Raw genomic sequence first — 21,696 nt, 5'->3', positions numbered from 1 at the left:
AGTTACCACTGCAATTTTCCTGCTGTTAGATTTGCAAGTCATAGAGACCTTCTTATGCTGTTTATAGACTCAAAAAGTTAGGAATACTACTATTGATGGTACTTCCTTATTATAGCAGCCGTGTCGCTGTAGTAATGTAAAGAGTAAGCAGGGCGATAAATCCAGTTTCAGGTGGCTATTTCACTGTGAATTGCAGTGATCCTCACTCCACCTGAGCTTCCCTGGCACCGCTCCACACATTTTATGAGGAAGAGAAAAATATAAAACAAAAATCCGGACAGTTTCTGAAAGCCTTGACAGCTGAACGGTATGGATCATTACGGTGTTCTCAGTAATAGGGGAGTACATATACACATTTCATAGATTACGGTTAAACAAACTACTCATTCGCTGGCATCACTGAAAATCATATTCACGTGTAGTGTATTTAACAAGGGTCTTGCTTTCAAAATTCAACTGTACATTCTTCCAAAAAACGTTGTCAGTTAATATTAGATGGTATAATGATTTGTAATGCACCTCTTTAATCCAAGATCAAGGCATTTACGTAAACAAATGATCCATAAATTGCACGGTCCTGCTCCAGCTATTAAAATGACTACTATGGTTTCCTGTGATATTACATGATTATATACACTTTAAATGTTTCAGAAAAAAATAAGTAAAAAGAATAACTAAAGCAGTATACGTGATAAAAATTTTCAGTGTGAATCGCCCCGCTTGCTCTTTACATTACTATATTGGCGGGGCTGCTATAATAAGGAAGTACCCTACTGACTTTAAATTTTCTACAAACAGTCATAATGACAGATTTATGTTCAGCAAGTGCTGATCCACTAAAGTATCCATTCACGGTTCCAACTTGATCAGAAGTGCATACACTATTTTTTACATAAAATCAACAAATCAAAGTTCTCTTAATCATGCCTGCGTATTATTCAGACAATGATATGAATGACAGCAGAGTGCAGTTCATCTCATATATAGGAATTTATCTGCAAATAATAGTCCTTTTCTAGAGTTAATTTCTAATCAATTTAGAATTAATCATTATACAAATTATGGAGTTGGAGTACTACCGAACAGTATCTGTAAATCACAGCAGACAGATTTATGGCATGATGTGTAAGATTATACAAAAAGCATCTGGAATGCTTTACCTGGTAAAATAACACTGAAAAAAGAATAAGAACAATATTTCCCTGGAACATGAAGCATGAGGCAACAATAATGCTGATTCAGATATCATCCCCTCTGGTAAAATACTACACTAGTCAGCAGACAATAAGAAAAACTATATTATTAAAAATTAAATTTCCATTTTACTTGTAAGCTACTGAATTCTATTAGAATTTCAAAATGTTTCCCACACACACAAGTGTGTAGCCCTTTATAAGAAAAACATCTAAAATTTGTTTTAGAGAACACTGCAAGCTATCTTACTATAACTGTAGTGATTATAATAGAAGACAATGGGGATGATTTGCCAAGGTTTATTTAATTTATTTTGAGATGTAACACTGAAATAATAGGTCTAGGTTATCATGTAAAAACTGTGTGTGTGTATGTGCGTGTGCAAGAAAAGAAGGAAAATAGTCTTAGTCCAATTTTAAGTAGAATACAAGTAAAAATAAACACAAACTGTTAATTACCCCTTTTTATCAGATAAATCTCCCTCTGCAAAAATCCTTGCTTTTTGATACGAGGGAAAAAAGATATGGTCAAGTTTTACTATTCAACCAATGTTGCTACTTCTGCATATGGAAAAGAAAACACACCAACAGATTGCAGTTAATGACATTTCTACAATAGTTTACCAAGCTCTACCTGAACGAAGTTCTGTTTTCTTGATGGGACCTGCCCAGGAACCTTGGACTCTTGCCCTCTGCCTCTTATCCATGGTGACAAGAAATCTACAGCTTCATTACAAACTGAAAAGAAAATATCACTCCACATTAAATTCTGAACTTTTCAAAACAGTCTGTAAAATGTACACAACTTTAACTAGCAGAATGATACTATACAAATCAGAAATCACTCAAGACTTTTGTGTTTAATGGGATGACGTCTCTGCTGTCCATTCCCACCTGTACCCAGATTAAAACAAACTGTATGGCAACGTACTCGGAGCATTCTACTTCTACTGACATAATTCTGATTTAATTTTTTCTAAGCAAAACAAAACAAAAAATAACAACAACAAGAGTCAGGTACTGGTAAAGGTGCTCTTTTACTTCCAGCTAGTATGCTAGCAGCCCAGATTTAATAAACCATCAGTGGCGATACTTGGAGCAGAAGAAAGAAGGGTCTCCCATTTCTAGGGTAGGGGGAGTCATCCATAATTCCAGAAAATGACCAGGAGGTACAGTGATGCAATTCTTAGCACATTTAGTGCTCCTTTTTCCTTCTTGGCTGGGGCATCTTTTTATCAGAATCGACACATCCTCCATCGCCCTTTGGGCTTTTGCCAGGGGTTCTGGATTCCTCTCATATCCCTCAGACATGCCATACATGAAATGGCAGTCCTCTAAAATGTGCCCATAGGTGTACATACTTCCTGCAAACGACCGACAACCCCATTCAAAATTAGTTTATATTTCTTGCATCTATAGCTCTAGTTACTCAGTGACCCAGTACTAGACTGAGAAAGTAACCAGCATACATTCAAATAAATTAATGTACTAATTTTCTCTCTCAAAAAACAAGGTAATGAGAGGAAGGCAAAAAAAAGATACAGAGACGCAAGGAAAGAGGCAAAAAAGGAATCTAAGTCATTAAGGTCAAGCAACCACAACCAGATGTCACCAATGCCATGGGCCAAGCAACCACGACCAGGAGTCACCAATGCTAGCAACCACAACGACAAGTCACCAATGCTGTGGGCCAATCAACCGTTCTCCCATCCTGTGGTCTGGCGAGCTGCAGTCTTCCACTTAAGGTCATCCTCCCTTAGCTTGCTCATCTGTTGCTGATCACACAGAGGTCACTTGGGCCATAGTCAAGGCTTCGCCCCTCTATACCACAGGGCCAGGACAGTCCAACAAAATGTCATCCTAGGGATTATATCAGAAATTGATAGAAATTCCAAGATGATGTAGTCTACTCTGACTTGTGAAAGGCATCTGACGTAATAACTTGACAAAAGAATGTTAAGATAAGAAGGCTGGCTAGATGAAAAACAACACATAGATACCAAAAGGGATGAACAAATGGGAGCCAAATAAAAACTGGGATTGGGAACAAGATGGACCAACCAGGAAAAGTACCAGTACCACTAAGCCTACAAGTGCAATAAAAAAGCTGTTGCTGGAAAATATGGACTGCTTAGTTGCATCCTGAGGGAAAGATATTCCAGGGTTGGGAAAGTCTACCCACACTAGATGTCAAATGTCAGGAAACACATGGAGCAATACATGCAAATCAGAAGACCAAGATAAGAGGGCATAGCAATCATGTGAAAGGAACTAAGGAAATAATTGCTTTGGATAAACCAGACTAGCAGGACAGAAGGTCTGGAACTCGTACACATTACAGGCCATAACAGGGGCTAGTGACCTGGGTTCACAAGTTCAAAAATTGCAATTATGAAGAGGTTAGACTAAGAAGTTTTTGGGGGATAGACAGAAGAGGACACCAGCTACAAATAAAAATCACAGCTTAAAATCTCATCTTATAAAGAAAAAGAGTGGATAATGTCTGGAAAAGGATTGTGGGGTTGGGCTTAACAGAGGCCTTCAAGAAGGCATGGGACAAATGCAGAAAGAAAGGTGATCACAAAGACATATTAGCTGCAAACTGAAGGCAAGCTGGATATACAGAATGATCTCATTTAGCCAGCACTAATCATGTAAATGAGAGAAAAAATGGAAACTTAGATGTGATTTTAGCCTAGAGAGAAATATATAGCAGAGGAGCAGTCTATCAGTAGATGCTAGGTCAGCAACAGAGCTAAACAATTTGATACAGAAAGAATCAAGTATACTCTTTCAGTACTACAAGTACTGGGAAGGGTGCATATATAATGTCTAAACAAGAACGGGTTGCACTCTTGGGTCCAGTTAGGCAGACGTAACTGAAATTGCCTCAAAACTTAAGGTTCTTCATGAAGGTCAACCATGATGTCATGCTGTTTGGGTAACTGCGGGTCTCTACTTGCCCCTAAGTCAGACCAATGGTTGGCCCTGGAACAATGGTGCAAGAATGACAAAAAGGAAATGAGGCAAAATGGCACAGGGGAACTGACAAGGGTGAAATGCCACTGGTACCATGAAGTACTAAAACAACTGGATTTAATGGAAAAACAGATTAAATACCCCAGAAGTGTTAAAACAGACAATCTTAAAGTCCGCTGCATCTTTCTTGGACTGAGAAACAGTTCCAGCTCAATACATCATACTTGATGGTACAAGAAGAAATACTTTCATTAAGTAAATGTACTGTTCAAAACAAAAAAGTACTTGTAGGTAGAAGACAATCAGTGGCTACAAGCGACCTACCACAACGAATACAGTGATGCAACAAACAATATTTTTTGCTATGGTTTGCTGCTGTCAATAGCAACAAGTATTTTCCTCATTACCCTCACACATACACACTACAAAGCCCAGTGGAATTCGGTCTGTGGGTCAACCAATACAGACATCTAAACTTCACCATTGCACTCTACCCTTCTAGTGAAGCATTTTAAAATATTTGTATATACATACAGAGTTTGGTAGGAGGTTAACAAGTGCAAAAGAGCAGTAAGAAAGTGAGGGAATACTTAATTATTTAAGCCATATATGTGGTTTTATAGACAGCACAGGACTTTAATTCAGATGTAAAACAGTAACAGACAGTGCCTGCCACTGTCTTGTACTAGAGAAACCTAGGTAAAAGGGTATTGGGTATTATACAGCATCATTAAGTGTCTGAGTACACATTGAAAAAATCACACCTAGCAAATGAGAAGTCTATTTAAACAGCAAACATCAGGTTTACTGGATAAACAGTTTTTGTTTTATTTTACACACTGATGCTGATGGACTGGGCACCCGCCAATATGCTACTGTAGGAGATTTAAAATTCTGAGCAAAGAACAAAATTTAGTTATGGTAGGTACACAGTCCACATAAAAGCAGATCTTCAAGAATTCTGAAGCAGGAACTTACTTCTATGACTTCACACTATCAAGTGTTACAGTGTTTACATTTTTGTTTTTTATTCTCCACACATCAAAAGCTTACTCAATGCCATTACAAACAGGCAGTTCTTCTATTTTCTTTGATTACATAAAGCAAAAGATATAGTGCAATACTCTGCAGACAATATGCTGCATAGTTTGTCAATAAGTCAAATAGTAAAAAACAAGCAAAAGTCTAACATGCCCAAGCCACATCGGCAGAAGCAGGAAGGTACAATATCCCTACTGCAACAGCACAGTCTTAAGAGATTAACCAAGATTACTATAATATAATATAATATAATATAATATAATATAATATAATATAATATAATATATATAATGGGATTATTTTACTTTGTGACTCAGAGCTAAAACTTCTAGAGGAAAGTAGCAAGAAATGAAAGTAGAGTTGTGTAAGTAAACTTACTACAGCAAAGTTGTTCAAATGACCACTGCTGTAGAAGACTTAGCTATAAGGGTTATACCCTGATAAGGACAAACATCCAGCCAGCTTCCAAAGCTTCAGGTCACCTTCTAAGCACCGAACCCACAAGTCAAGCTTGAGCTGAGCTGACTAAAACAGGTTTGGGCACCAAGCCCCTCAGAGCTTTCATGCAGAGAGAGGAAGTCCGAGCCCTGAAAATACAACACTAACCAAAAAAAAAATATATTATATATATATATTCACACCCTGACATAAACAATACACAAAACAACAAGGGAGATGGAGTGGTTACTGCAGCAGTGATGACTCGAAAACATACTGTTATGGCAAGATTACTTACATAACTGTACTGTGTTCATCACATTAATTACTGCTGTAACAGCCTTAGCTATAATTGGAAGATTACACTAGCTTACTACATATATGTGAGGTGGAAGGGGAAGGGTCCAGGAGCCCCTGGAAAATGATCCTAGTAAAGACTGTTCTAGACTTAGAGAAAGAATCTAGTTTGTAATGTCAAGTACACTTATGTATAGAGGACCGAGTTGCTGTTTCTAGAATACTTCAAGAATCCAACCCTTTCCAAAATGCCATAGATGAAGCCAAGACCTTGGTAGAGTGGACATTGATTCTGGCTGTTTTGCTAATCTGAGTATAACAAAAGGGAATAGCCTAAGGAAATCCCTTCTTCTTACATTCACAAGAAATGAACAACTGATCTGAAAGATTTAGTTCTGTCAAGATAGTACCAGAGTTGTCTGTGGATATCCAAGGTATGAAGTATCCTTTCTCCCTCAATTTTAGGTTCAGAAAAGAAAATGGGAGATTGGCAATTTGGCTTAAAGTAAATTTGGGAACCACTTTAGAAATAAAGGAAGTATTAGTTCTCAAAGAAACCCCCGCCTCTGTGGATAATGAGGGCTGACTCACCATAAGTGCTTGCAACTTAGATACTCTTCCAGCAGAGGTCAGAGCAATCAGGAATTAAGATTTTTTAGTAGCAAGCTTTCTTGCCTCCAATAGTACCACTACACATCCTTAGTAAAGGAGTGCCTAAAGGGAATTAAGACCCTATCATCCAGGTAGTCAGATGAAGTTGATCGGGGTCAGAGTTAATTAAACACCCTTGATCTTAAGTGAGTAGGATCCATTCTGTGAGGAAGCTAGTGGTAGTTGCCCCTACTTCCAAAAGAAGGGAAAACCACTGTTGTCTTGGCCAGAAGGGAGTAACCACAATCAATCTTGGGAGAATCCTTCTGAATCTTCAGAAATACCTTGGATATCAGTGAAAAGGGTGGAAAATCATACAGGAACATTCCTGTCCAAGGAAAGGAAAAGCCATCTGTCTTCCTAGCCTTCTTGCATGTAGTCCTGGAGCAGCATCTTGCCAGCTGACCGTTCAGAGAGGAGGCAAATAGATCTTTTGAAGAACTCCTCAAAAAGGATCAAATCTTGGAGAACCCACTGATCTATTTTCCATTTGTGAGGGTTCACCTTTGTCCTGCTCAGCTTGTGTGCAACAAAAATTTTGCTCTGACAAAATGCAGGATGCCTACATAATGAGACTGTACTGTGAAGCTATATCCAAAACTAATATGGCTAGTCTGCAAAGGGAATACGACCTGGATCCCCTTGCTTGTTGCTGAACCACGACTGTGGCATTGTCTCTAACTATTTACTCTTATTTGAAGAGGTCCAGGGCACTAAAGATGATTCAGAGAGCTGACAGCCTTGATAAGGACAAGCATTTATTTTATATTTATGTACCTGCATCTGTACTTGGTGTCCCACACACCTTGCACTTTTATCCCTCCTGAAATTGTACCCTAAGCAAAGACTGAGGCATCTGTGGTGACTTTCTGTTTTGAAGCAGAGAGGAAGAAGGGGAGATCTGTTTTTTTTTTCTCTCTCTCTCACCTTTTCAGATCTAACAATTACAGTATTGTGTTTCTACATTAATGCAGGTGCTGGTTATAAGCCCAGTTTTAGCCATGGCTGAATGTTAAATGCAGCTCCATGTTTGTTCATCGGTAGCTGTAAATCATGCGCTTCTGCTATCAGCCCTTTAACTAGGCTAAGCAAATTATTGGAATTCATTACTTAACCTTCACATTCATCAGTCTGGGTGGTCACACAACAACCAAGGCCACATTTTAAATTGACTTGCAGCAACACAGACCCAGTTAATCTAGTTGTTTTAGGAGGATTTGAGGGGGATACATCGTAGGCTGACACCTTAAATACTGCCTCCACTGCAACCCCAACCCACTGTAATTTCTGTGTGACTGTCTTGAGAATAAACCATATTACTACATTAATTCAACAGATTAAGTATGAAATCTTAATTCCGTCAGTTAACTTCTGTGTGCTCAGCGCCTCAACCCCTAATGCACAAATACATTTTAAAAAGTTATTTAACAATTCATAATTTGTCGGAAACAAAAAATGCATTCATACATATGCGGCCAATTGGGCATCTCATGCAAGGTCTACCTCACAAAAACATCCACCTTCCCATTTACTCAATCTTACGCTCATCCAATCCATGTTATTTATTCATTCATTCACTCATCAGTACACTGACTCAAAAGCAGTAGTATAATTGCTTGAAAAAATATACTAGTATTTTACACATGTGTGTGTGTGTTCAGTTTTGACAGTAGCAATTACGATGTACTGTGCTGATTTTAAAGCAGAGCCAAGATGTAACGGTTTAAAGTAAATGTATCTGTTCCAAAAGATATACGAGGGGGTGCTGAACAGTTCTAAGCCCGACCAACTTTCTAAATTCTGAGCATTATTTTGCCTCTGTAGCTGAAAAGAGGGTTTTTCATCTTGTAAAGTGACAATCTGCAGAACTGTAATGCTATGGTTTGACATGGTTTCTGATCATTGATTGAACTATGTCAATGAAAAGTGTGGAATTTTCAAGTGTGAAACTTTGAGCCAGCATAAAGTTCCTATTCCTGCAGAAGAAAACTCCAAAGGAAATCCATGAATGTATGATGCAAACATTGAGTGACAAGTGTCCTTCTTACTCAACTGTGAAGAAGCGCTGTCCAAATTTCAGCGTGGAGATTTCAGGACCAAAGATGCAACAAGGTCTGTGAGGCTTCAAATGGCATCACCTCCTGAAATTGTTGACCACGTCCATGATCTGACTTTGTCAGATTGGTGAATATCATATAAAACAATTGCTGAGACACTATAGATATCCAGGGAATGTGCTGACTTTATAATCCATGAGCAGCTGGATATGCAGAAGCTGTCAACTTTTTAGAATGACTAGTTACTGTTGATGAAACATGGTTACACCACTATGATCCTGAGCCAAAACAACAGTCCATGTAATGGCAGCATTCAGGTTCACCCAGGCCAAAGAAGTTCAAGACCCAAAGGTCAGTAGGAAATGTCATGGTCACAGTGTTTTGGGATCAAGAAGGTGATGTAATGACAGACTATCTTCCAAGGGGTCAAACAGTTAATGCAGAATACTACTGGAACTTGCTGTGCTGATTAAAGGAGGCATTGAAAGAAAAACAGGATAAGGAAGTTGATGAAAGGAGTTTTCTTTTTGCAAGACAATGCATCTGTTCACAAGGCTGGCAAAACGATGGATGTTTTGAAGAAATTGGGGTTTGAATGCATAAATCATCCACCCTACTCACCAGATCTTGCTCCATCAATTTCCTGTTTCAAAACCTGAAAAAGAGTTTGAAAGGGCGGCAATTTTCTAGTGATTTGGAGGTGAATGCAGCAGTGGAGCAGTATTTCAGAGACCACACTTCAGAGTTTTTGAGTGTGATGAACTTTGGAGAGAATACGATGAATAACCAAGTTTCATGGCTCCACATCATTCCCTTCTTGGTCAGGATAAGAACTTTTCAGCACCCCCTAGTAGCACTGTAGGCCAAATATTTATCTATTTAATAACTGTTACCAAAGCATCGACATTTGTTATCTGCAAGCAAAGCAAAAAAGCAACATTTAGCTACTTAGAATCGGTAATAAAATATCACTGCCCACTGTTTGCCTGAGACAAAAGATGCAACAAAGTTCTCTGATTCTATGGCATAAAAGAATAATGCCCTGACTACAACCCAGACAAAATCAGTTTGATTAGTTGCAGAGGCACTATAGCAGGCAAGTGAGGGAGGAAAGTATAAGTGGCCTACACTAGCTCTTGGATAATACAAACAGAGATGCATGCCTCAGTGTACAGATGTATTTTTATGGGCCTTTGCAGCACTACAACGCATTGATAGGGAAATAGCATGTGCCTATCAACAACAACTGCAGAACGGGATGAAGTCAGGTCTGAGAGGTGAAGTCCACACAATCAGCAGACTTACCTGCTCCTTAACACCAGACCCCCCCCCCTCTTGAGGGGGAATGGGCTGACTAGGGCTCAACCCAGTCAGGAAGCAAAAGGGGTGTAAAGCTCTAACCCTTCCCAGAGAAAAAATGGGTGTGACTCTTGCTCCAAAAGACAAGTCAACTGACTATATGTAGGACAGCCATTGTCCAAGTTGAGCGAATTACAAAAAAGATGCAACAAAGCAGTCTGGAATTTATATTCAATACTTGCTTTTTAATAATTAAAAAAATGGCAGTGTTTTTTGCTTTTAAAATAACTAGTGGTTTTGAAAAACTAGTCAACTGTAAGATACTATTACAAAGTGCTCATTTGTTTCTTTGTCAATGTAATCTGTTTCTACAATAACTATTTTGCTTCATTAACTTTTGATGTTAAGTTGTCAATCTCGCCTTCCTTCTTGCTGGATGGGTTCGGAGCCGATCCTCGGCTCCGACTCGGCACTTGCTTAGCTTGAGAACTCCTTTTACCAGCTCGAGGCAACCCTATATCCCATGATGCAAGGCGGGACTACCTCAGATCTCGTTTGCCGCTTTGCGAAGAGGTCTCCTTTTTGCCAGCTGAGGTAAGTTTGAATTTTTCAAACAGCTTAGTCAGGGTGTTTCTCTCCCTTGTTCCTTGTTATATAGTGTGTAGTGTTATACAGCCCACCCTATTTCCCCATATAGTTTAAAAAAAAAAAAAAAAAAAAAATTTTCAGTTAGGCCTAGGCATCCTTTCTTAATCCCTATCTGTGTGTCTGTGTTTGTTGGGATTAATTGTGTGACTGTTTTGGGGGTGTGTGTGAGTGTTATTTTACTTATTTTTTGTCTTGGACTATGTCTAAGGAAGTAAAGGTCTCAGGCTTCAAGAAGTGTGACTCGTGCTGTCAGAAAATGTCTCTGACAGACGGTCACACTTCTTGTGTTTACTGCCTGGGGCCTTTACACCTGCAGGACTCCTGTGCTTTGTGTCACTCTTTTAGCCAGAGAGTCCTGCAGGAAAGGAGGAATAAATTGATCCTCCGTGGCTTACTAAAGCCAGAAGGTTCACCCACTAAAACTGGGTCCAGTAAACCTTCTAAGCCACCTAGGGTTCAGGCTACAGCTTCTAAGCCTTCCCCGGTGGCTCCGACTCCTTCGGAGTCGAGATTGGCTCCGGCCGGAGCGGATCTTTCTTCTCAGGTGGTAGGGTCGGTTCCGATCGGTTCCGACACCCAATCTGCTGTTGCCTTGTCGGCTCCGGCTGGAGCCGACATATTATCCAGTATCGGAGCCGAGAAGCCTTCGGCTCCATCTGGAACCCAGGGGACGTCGGCTCCGATGGCTTCGTCCAAGAAGAGATCTCGGTCCCCTTCTTTGGAGTCTATCCACTCGGCTCCGGGGTCTCCCCTTTTGTCGGAGCGGAGCCATCAGAGCCGATCTTCGAGATCTTCCAGGATCCTTCTGCTGCTGGGGCTCAAGAAAAGATTGCCTCACAGCTAGCAATCCTGAATTCCTTAACCAACTCCTCCATGCGGCTCATATCCTATGCAGCCGATGGAGCGAGCAGAGCCGCAGGCACAGGAGTGGCTCTTAGACGTCAGGCCTGGATGCGGCTTTGTAATTTTGCGGACCCCTTTAAGGCGTCCTTCACCAATACCCCCTTTGACGGTTCGGCTTTGTTCGGACCTCAGGTGAAGGAAACCTTGACCAGGTGTGAGCAGGACGGCAAAACTCTTTCTGCCGTTGGAGTCCATTTTTCCACCCCTTCTAGACCCTATCCCAAGGGTCAGAAGGGAGGGAAGATGTGGTTCCGTAAAGCCCAAGGAGCTGCGCCGGACACACGTGGTCAGTTTACCCCCAGAGGCAGAGGGGGTAACAATAATAGACGCCGCCCTAGAGGCAGAGGGGGTCCTCAGAACCAGGGCAACAGGGAGTCTCTTCCTGAGAAGCCCTTTCAGCACCCCTGAAGTGTTGCCCGACTGTCCACCCTTGGAGGCAGTCGGGGGAAGGATTTCGCTGTACCCAGTAGCCTGGCGTTCCCTTTCACAAGATTTGTGGGTACAGTCGATCATATCCGAGGGTTACAAAATCCCCTTCGAAAGGTATCCCGTACCTCACCAATCCCTTCCAGACATCTCACCCGGTCAAAGGGATTTGGCAGAACAGGAGGTTTCAAAGCTCCTAGAAAAAAGAGCCGTCCACACTGTTCCAGCAGACCAAGTAGGATCCGGCGTCTACTCGAGATTCTTTTTGGTTCCCAAAAGGACGGGAGATTGGAGACCAATATTAGACCTGAGTAATCTGAACAGATTTGTCAAGAAGTCAAGATTCCGGATGGTCACGCTTCAGTCCATTCTGCCCTTTCTGGGCAAGGACAACTGGATGTGCTCCATAGACCTCCAGGACGCGTACTATCACATAAAGATACACAGGCGCTCCAGGAGGTTTCTCCGCTTTCGGCTAGGGACCAGTCATTATCAATTCAGAGCCCTGCCCTTTGGCCTCACTTCAGCCCCCAGAGTGTTTACCAAATGCATGGCAGTGGTCACAGCTCATCTGAGATGTCAAGGATTCCAGGTGTTTCCTTATTTGGACGACTGGCTCCTCTCCGCCACCACCAAGCATCAGCTTCTTCAGAGCAGAGACTACACTCTGCAGCTTTGCAAAAGTTTGGGAATTTCAGTGAATTTCGAAAAAATCTTCTCTGCTGCCTTGTCAATCTATCACCTTTATAGGCGCAGAATTAAACACCGTCAAGTTGTTAGCCAGACTAACAGATCAGAGAATTTTGGACATCCAAAAATACGTTCGGATTTTATTGCAGAGCAGCAAAGTCAAAGCCAGATTGATACTGAAAGTTCTAGGTCTTATGGCTGCGGCCATTGTTCTCCTACCACTGGCTCGCTTCCACATGCGTCTTCTGCAGTGGATGTTATTCACTCAGTGGTCGTTCCACAGTCTTCCGATGAGACACGAAATACTACTCACTCAATCGTGCAGAACTCATCTGAACTGGTGGATATCTTCCCCTCTTCTGTATCAGGGCCGACCCTTTGTTCCCCCTCCTCCGGTTGCCACAGTCACTACGGACGCCTCTCTGATCGGGTGGGGGGGGCATTATCAGGGCAGGATGGTCCACGGGACGTGGCAACCCATAGAATACCATCTGCACATAAATGTCCTAGAGATGAGAGCGGTGCTTTTAACGTTGCAAGCCCTCAACGACTTTCTTCCCGCGGGGACTATTGCAGTGCAAACGGACAACATGTCCGTGGTCTGGTACATCAACAAGCAGGGCGGGACCAGGTCCTATCCTTTGTGTCGAGAAGCTCTCAGACTTTGGCAATGGGCAATCTCCTCTCATCGGTTTCTGATAGCAACGCACATCCCCGGCAGGTCCAACCTCTTAGCGGACAGGCTGAGCAGAGCCATTCTCTTGCCTCACGAGTGGTCTCTCAATCAATCTATAGTGGACCAGATTTTTCTGAAGTGGGGCACACCTTGTTGCGATCTTTTTGCTACACCCCAAAACAACAAGTGCCCCGACTTCTTCACCCTCTTTCCCCTACCAGGCCAACCCCTGAGAGACTCTCTAACCCAGGATTGGCCCCGGGGACTTCTGTACGCTTTTCCTCCTTTTCCCTTGATTCCACAAGTCATCCAGAAAGCCACCGTTTTGAGGGCCAAGTTGATTCTCATTGCCCCTTCCTGGCCTCGACAAATTTGGTTTCCGTCTCTGCATCGTCACCTCCTGGTGCAGCCTTGGCATCTGGGCCCAGTTCCGGATCTTTTGATCCACCAGTCGGGTCAACAGCACCGGGCCATTCATTCTCTCAACCTCACTGCTTGGTTGCTCCACTTCCTACCCTAGCCAGGCTTCCTAAGATCTCTGATCCTGTCAGAGATATCTTAGTAGCTTCTTTGAAGTCATCCACCAGAACCGTTTATGCTAGCAAGTGGCGACGTTTTTCCCTTTGGGCAAGCTCCAGAAATATTGATCCCTTTACTGCTCCTGTGCATTCTGTTTTAGATTTCCTGGCTGAAGTTTTTCAGTCAGGATCTTCTTCATCTACAGTAAAAGTTCAACTGGCGGCTATTTCCAAGTATCATGTTGGCTTGCAAGATCAAAACATTATGTCACATAGACTATGCAAAGCTTTTCTGAGAGGAGTTTTTCTCCTGAAGCCGCCAATAAAACAACCTCATCCACAATGGGATCTGAATTTAATGCTAGCATCCTTGATTTTACCACCCTTCGAACCGTCTGCTTCATGTTCCTTGAAGTTATTGACCTGGAAAACTATATTTTTACTGGCTGTCACTTCAGCAAGAAGGGTTTCCGAGATTCAAGCTCTCTGCATCCGTTCCCCTTACTTGGTTTTTCACAAGGACAGGGTATCCTTGAGAACAAATCCGTCCTTTCTCCCCAAAGTTGTTTCTCAAACTAATATTAATCAATCTATCGATCTTCCAGTCTTTTTCCCTAATTATTCTGACAGAGCTGAACAAAAAGCTTCATTTTTTGGATGTCCATCGTCAGCTCAGGTACTATTTGCATAGAACTAAACCATTCAGGAAATCAGACCAATTATTTGTCTCCTATGCAGAAAATAGGAAAGGTCTCCCAGTATCAAAAGTGACCTTATCCAGATGGTTGTCTTCCACCATTTCTTACGTGTATTCGCTCAGAGGCAAGCAACTACCTTCTAAACCGAAAGCACACTCAACCAGGAGTCTATCCACTTCTGCAGCCTTTCAGGATAGACTACCCATTGATACCATTTGTGCAGCAGCTACTTGGGCCACTCCTCATACCTTTGTCTCTCATTATAAATTAGATTTGGCCTCTAGGGACAGGGCCAGTTTTGGTTCCACAGTTCTCAAGAGTCTGTTCCATTGAGCCACCCGGGATACAGGTGCTAGGGACGCGGTCCCATCCAGCAAGAAGGAAGGCGAGATTGACAACTTAACATTTAGAAGTTATGCACCTACCATAACGTTCCATGTTAGTTGTCTTCTCTCGCCTTCTTTCTTGCGTCCCTCCCTCCTTCCCCCTGGCCTGGACAGATCTTGAAGAGTTTCCTCTTCTCAGGTTGTTCCCTCCTGGGTCTTCTTTAGAGGAGTCCTTTGTTAGGAACTTGTTTTTCCTAGTTCTACTAGGTTAGTCCTTAGCAGGGTATTTTAGCTACCAAACGAGATCTGAGGTAGTCCCGCCTTGCATCATGGGATATAGGGTTGCCTCGAGCTGGTAAAAGGAGTTCTCAAGCTAAGCAAGTGCCGAGTCGGAGCCGAGGATCGGCTCCGAACCCATCCAGCAAGAAAGAAGGCGAGAGAAGACAACTAACATGGAACGTTATGGTAGGTACATAACTTCTAATTTTCAATGCTGGGCTGTACAGTTTTAACTACTAATAGTGGGTGGTGAATATTACAAAAATCACTTAACAGGGTTTTGAGTTTACTGTAAAATTTCTAGGCATGCCAAATGCCTTTTCAGTATAATGGGAAAATACTAGTTAGGATGAATGAAGTGACATCTATCACATTTTTAATCAGGCATGATAAATGTTTTGAGTGTAACATCAGACCTTTACTTTAAGTGATTTACTCACAATTGCACAATTTATATAAGTAGAGAGTGATGAAATCTAATGAAAGCCCACAGGATGTAGCTAATTGCTAGCTGGTAATCTTAGTCCTCTGTGCTGTACTGCCACTTTAAATTAAGCATTTACTATTCAACAAGCTCAAGATCTAGTCCCCAGTTACAATCCATCCACTTGATGCCTCCAGCTACATCTGCATTTAATTCCTACTGACGCCTTTAGGCGTCAAATATTTTGTTTGTTCATATTTGCATCAATAATTTCAAAATCATGCTATATACAGCGTTTTAAAAGTTTTTAACTTAAAGCTTACACAATAGCAAACTCAACTGCATTAATATTTGATTTGTCTTGTGCAGTTAAATGAATAACTGTTTTTGACATCAATTTATATAGATACATTTTCATATTTTTCTAAATCTCGACAACCAAGTAACACAGAACTCCTTAGCCTCATATGAAAGCTCTTGGCTAGATGAATAAAATGCTGACAGCACGTGTGTAATTTGAGTGGTTGCTGAGATTGTACGTTTTTTACAAAATATTACAAATAGTTACCATTTACCATGACTTACAAATTTCAGTTTAAGACCTAGAACCTAAAGAATACTATAACTGTAAAAATAGTTTGTGCTGAGTTTGCCATTTATACTTCTCTAATCCCTGTGGTTCCAGAGATGTGAACATTTGTTTGAAATGTGAAGACATCATTTGAATGTCAAAAGGCTTAGGCTCCGCCCGTTGGAAATTACAGTGCAAACTTCCTGAGCTCCATTGGAGTGAATGAGTTAAAGGAGTTTTAGTCAAGTCCTACATTAACCTTGTGAACAACTACAGCTATCCAAGGAGTTTATCAGACAAGTGGAGGATGGAATTGAACTGACAGGTCTTCCTTCTGTATCCCACTCACAAGTATAACTATGAAAGATTTAGAAATCAGTCTACTAACCACATCTTTTGAATATGGAAGGAAACTGGAATACCTGTATAAAACCCATGCAAACACAAGGAGGACATACGGATGCCACAGTGAAGTAAACTGGCAAAAAAAAAAAAAAAACTACAAAAGTCCCCTTACTGAACAGGTGTTAAACTCTGACTTAGACACAACTATGTTAGAAGATTGGAGTTACCTACCAGTCCACATGAAAGTGTCTTAACAACCAGTAGTTTAATCAAACTTATGAACATAATAGAGTTGCACTGTATTATTTGTCTCCAATTGCTCTGTGTTATCTATGCATTTTTGTACTTCTTACAACATGAATGTTACTTAACTCACTTTGATTTCCTTATAGATAATTGTTTTGTTTACTATGTGCAATCTTATTCTTATTACACCTTGAATGTCACTGTACTTGCTTTTGTACATTTTTTCTTAATTCTTCCCCATGCTGAGAATGAACTAGTCATTTGTGAACAGTCCTTTATCTAGGTTAACAAATTAAAATATAGCAGAGAGTTGATTATCCAAACTAATTGGGACCAAGAGTAGTTTGGATAATGAAACATATATTGAACTTGATAAAAAACTTCTAAAATCTTGTTTTTTTTCTGCACTCATAGAATACACTTTCCAACCACTCAGCAAGTCCAGTGGACAATAAAGAATATTTGTCACACACAAGCAGGGTACAAGTTCAAAAAACAAGCACAAGCTAATACGTATAATGTTTACATATTCAAACTTTATGATTTTTCCTACTCAGAAACTTTCTAAGACTGGGTTCGGATAATCAACTTTCTTCTATAAAATAAAATAAATAAAATGTACACTAGATAGTAGTGTTATGATACACTTTTGAAAGTCTAGTTTTACCCAGCAGCACAATTATTATTATACAGAGGCAGGAAAGTTGAAAATGTTTCAAGACAGAAGTATCTGCCACAGACAAATCTTGGACTTTGGTGCATTCAAAATGTTATGTTTCACAAGTGCCTTAATTTTTTTTCTTGTAAACTGTCTACTTTCGCAGTTTACTGATGCCTCCTGCAACATTAACCACAAATGCTAAAGGTGGATCCAGTACAAGCTGCCGCTCAACAATGTTAAACATCTGTTACAATCCGATTCAAAAGTTACATCTCAGTCCTGTTTGCATCTATTCCCATCCCCTGTATCTTCTGCCATGTCTGATGATTCCTGTGCCTTCCTGCTTGTAGCTGTCTTTGTCTATATACCCAATACCTGCTGTTACCTGTCCTTTCTCCTCCTATCAGTTTGCTCTATTCTCTCACGTTAAGAGGGTAAACTTAAAGAGTATGTATAACCATCCTGATGAATCTTTGCATGTTAGATTTCCGCAAGTCTGCTCCACCTAGACATAGATGAAATGAAATCAGTCAGTGGCACATATGCTCACTCTTTGCTATGCTGCCTTCCTGTCACCTACTAGCCCAAATTCCTGCTCACCTGTTCACTTTCTGACTTTGGTATTGTAGTCCTGGATCTAATTCTTCTGGTGTTCTAGCACTTGTCACCTGTAGCACCTAAAGAAGCTTACTGCACAGAACAGAGATCAGGTGCAGTGCCAATGGATCTCTATCTCCTTCAATAGCTCTGTAGAGTTAACTCTTTAAAACAAACAATTCATAAAACTAGTTTTCTTAATGCAGATTTGGGACTAAAAATCCACAAAGGTGTTGCCTTACAAAGATGCTGTAGCAGAAGGGAAGCTATGTTGAAAAGTTCCAGTAATAAGGAAAACAATGTTTTAAGAGAATCAGACTGCCATAGTTGCAAAGTACCAATCCCTGCATCAAAAGTGCACAAACAAGTGTTTAAGATTGGAAGTTAAGAAGATTAGGAACAGCTTGGAAGCGATAAACATTTATCCTCTGGAATTTACCAAGCTCGTTTGATATATCCCTTTGACGTCTGGTAATGGTTATTGGGGATGACGTGGAAAATCTGCAGCAGCAGCAAAAAATATGGGGCCTAATTAAGAAGCAGCTGGATGAAATTTGCAAGGAAGTGGAAGCAACTGTTAGGCAGCCACACTAAATGGAAAATTGCATTGCTATGGAAGCCAAATGAGAAGGGTTAATATAATAATTGATGGTGTTTTGGAGGTGGTTAAAAAGCTGAATTGGTGGGATATGCCAAAGGCAAGATGGTGGACTAGAATGGGTTTGCCAACATTCAGTGCAAGTAGAAATGGCCAAAAGATATACATTACCAGAGTCTGATGTGAAACTTGGGAAATGAAGCCCAATTCTGGGTTCTTTCGGATCATGCTCTGAGAAACAGCACACATCGTGGCAATTACTGCAACCAGGTTGGGAAATGGAGGTGACTGGTTTATCTAATGATAGTGAGGCATAGTTATTCCAATGTGACTTTACAACACAGAATGAGATGTATGGAAGCAAACCAATAACATAAAAAGACTGAAGCTCATACTTCTTTCCTGAGAGTGCCAAACTGTACCAAAATGGTAAAATAATTACTTTTGATTATCTGGAAAAGGCTATCTGGCAAATTGAGAGAGAGACCATATGTCTGATTCAAATGGGTGTGGAAGGGAACGATAAAGACACAGTTGAGTTATATGTACACACATCAGGTGAAGTTGAGAACGAATGGGAAGAACAATCAGATTTGGCTGAAAACATCCCATTGTTTATGAGTACACATCCAGGGTCAGTGGCTGGAAAAGCTTGAAAGTCCAAAGTGAATTTATACTAGAATTGTACTTTGGGAAACTGTGGTATACTATTTCACATGTGTAAAGTTTTGTTTTATAAAAAAATAAATGCCACTTCTAGTGTGGACTGTTAGAATTGAAGGAAAACTATAACCAAATGTTTGAAATTTATAATTTTTGAAACACTTGATTCATTTATGTAAAGCTCTATTTCATGAATAAATACAATATTTAATGGCCACTGATCATGGCAAATGCCAGTAAAGGTGTGGGCTTCCAGGGCTAAAAGATAACTATGACCAAATGCTTGGGGCTTTCAAATACTCTTTAAGACTTCCATTATAGACTATTATATGTAAAATTGTCCATTTGCTGATAGAGGGAATTCTGTAATAGAAGTCTGAAGTATCATGGAAGACAGCTATAGAGGTTGACATAACAAATAGTTTTATATAGAGTAATACATTAAATGAACATATGGGAAGTTGAACAAAACTTGGACATTTTTGAAACAGGTGTTTAAGAATAACTGCTTTGGGACTGCACATCACTGCTAGAAACAAGGGGGATGCATTTCTAAATTTACTAAGATTAGGTTCACTTGAAAAAATGAATGTGTCCACTTCAAACTTTGTAGCATGCATTACTTATGTTGTTTGTTATTTATTACAGCTGTAATAAGATTGTTTTGTTGTTATTGGAAGAAAAGGCCACTGCATCCCTGCATGTCCTGGCCACTACTCATGCCCTTCTCAGTATCTCTTTCTGTGCTTCCAACTGCCACATTACCGACACCAAGGAGGAATGTGATTACTTATTGGCTTATCCAACCTAATCTCAGTCTCAGGACAGTTCTCACTGCTAACTGTGCACTCCATTTACATTGCTTTCCCACCTTGCATACCTCATGACAGTCTCTCAAATTACTACTTATCTAAAAAGTGAAATTATTCACTCCACGTGAAACAGTCCAGCAGCCAACACAGATGATTAAGGTTATGAGCTATTAACAAGATGTCTCCTCTAGTCCTGGGTTTAATTCCCTCCGCTTTCCTTTGCTTATTGTGCATTTCTAAGCAAGTTACTTAACCAATGTTCTGCAGCAATTAAGCTAGGTTCCTCGATGGTCTCCACCACATGCATGGCACCCACCTACACAGGTTACACCTGTTTGGACAGCTACAACAGTTCAATTCTGTAGAAAGGATCACTCAACTACATACTGGCTTGCATAATATTTCTATATGGTTATATGGTACATATGGCTATTTCTCCATCATTTAATATACTGCTGTTTACAAGGTGAGTAAACATCACCCACTGTGGTATAAAGTTTACACAATTAATATCTTTCACCAGGTCAAAGTTTCAAGTGTGCATTTATATAAAACTCACTTGTGAATCTTAACTGACTCTCCAATTCATTCTACTACATTTACCTACGCTATAACTTCTCTTTCAGAAAGCTGGTCTCCTTTTGTTTTCATCAGGTTGTACTCTCGTATGTAAACTTATACAAAAAACAAACGTTATTATTAATCCAGATTCAAGTCCATCACAGTTTCTAACTAAAGTTAGTAACTACAACTCAGATAAATTTGCAAAAAGGGTCATATTAAATCATTTTTCCAACATTATGGAACGCAGTCACACCACAGCACAATAATGCAGCATTTACCCAACATCAGCACTTGAATTCACAAGCTTTGTGCAGCATATTTCCAGATTTACATCCCAGAATTTCTTTTCCGTTTACCCAAACAGGGTATCAAAGTTCTCCACTGACATTATCATACTTATCTGTACAACTAAATGTGCCAAGATAACGCTAGTAGTGTAACTTTTTCAAAACAATACCCAACTTCTGCAACCAGAATAAAACTGTAGTAATTATTTTACTAGGAGTAATGTAGCCAGCTTTGGAAACCAGCCACTACTTCCATTTTCTTAATACCATTACATTATTTCAAAATACATTTTCTTAGCAACATGCCCTACTTGTTATTTTCCCCCTGTTAACAGCACAGTCCTTTTAAGTTCAAAATAATGAGTTAGCATTAGGCTAATTAAATCACGCAAAACTAAAGCACATATAACAACTACAACTGTTTAAATAACACTTGCAGTCCGAAGTTCTCCGCAAGCGGAAACAGCTGAACCCGCACGTTGGTGTAAAGCTGAATAGCTCCCACGCGAAACAAAGTCTAACACTAAGTACCAGGTTTCAAGCTAACTACAGCTGCTCTGTGTCGTTTGTAAGTAAATATTGCTTCACCATATTAAACGGTATTATCAGTTATTTAAACCAAGTCTCTCACTCTTGGGTATGCTACTACATCCAAAGTGAGGATTAGGGTTACCACCTGTCCCACTTTGCGAGGGACAGTCCCTCTTTGGGCAGTTGTGTCCTGCTAAAAAAGTGTAAAAATGTGAATTGTCCTGAGATTTTAGGGCAAAATTAGTTCCTATATTTTATGCGATAGTTGCATAAAACAG

The 21,696-nt window shown here is 40.3% G+C and overlaps 1 protein-coding gene across 2 annotated transcripts in view; it reads right to left on the bottom strand.

The window, feature by feature from the left end:
* Positions 1-21,376, bottom strand: part of ALKBH3 (alkB homolog 3, alpha-ketoglutarate dependent dioxygenase) — a 141,258-nt gene extending 119,882 nt beyond the window's left edge. The window contains exons 1-2 of one of the 2 annotated variants that reach the window (XM_044083401.1): positions 21,199-21,376; positions 1,828-1,931 (exon numbers count right to left, since the gene is read on the bottom strand). In XM_044083401.1, coding sequence (XP_043939336.1) covers positions 1,828-1,900 — 73 coding nt within the window. In that variant the 5' untranslated portion in view covers positions 1,901-1,931; positions 21,199-21,376. Of the gene's footprint in view, positions 1-1,827; positions 1,932-20,878; positions 21,002-21,198 lie in introns of those variants that run through there. The other variant, XM_044083402.1, reaches the window with a different exon arrangement.
* Between the last annotated feature and the right edge of the window lie 320 nt (positions 21,377-21,696).

Source organism: Protopterus annectens, chromosome 9.part0 (genome assembly GCF_019279795.1).
Source record: "Protopterus annectens isolate FY-2018-M chromosome 9.part0, PAN1.0, whole genome shotgun sequence".
Lineage (NCBI taxonomy): Eukaryota > Metazoa > Chordata > Ceratodontiformes > Protopteridae > Protopterus > Protopterus annectens.
The sequence above is the reverse complement of the archived record's forward strand: the minus strand, read 5'-3'. Positions and strand labels throughout refer to the sequence as shown.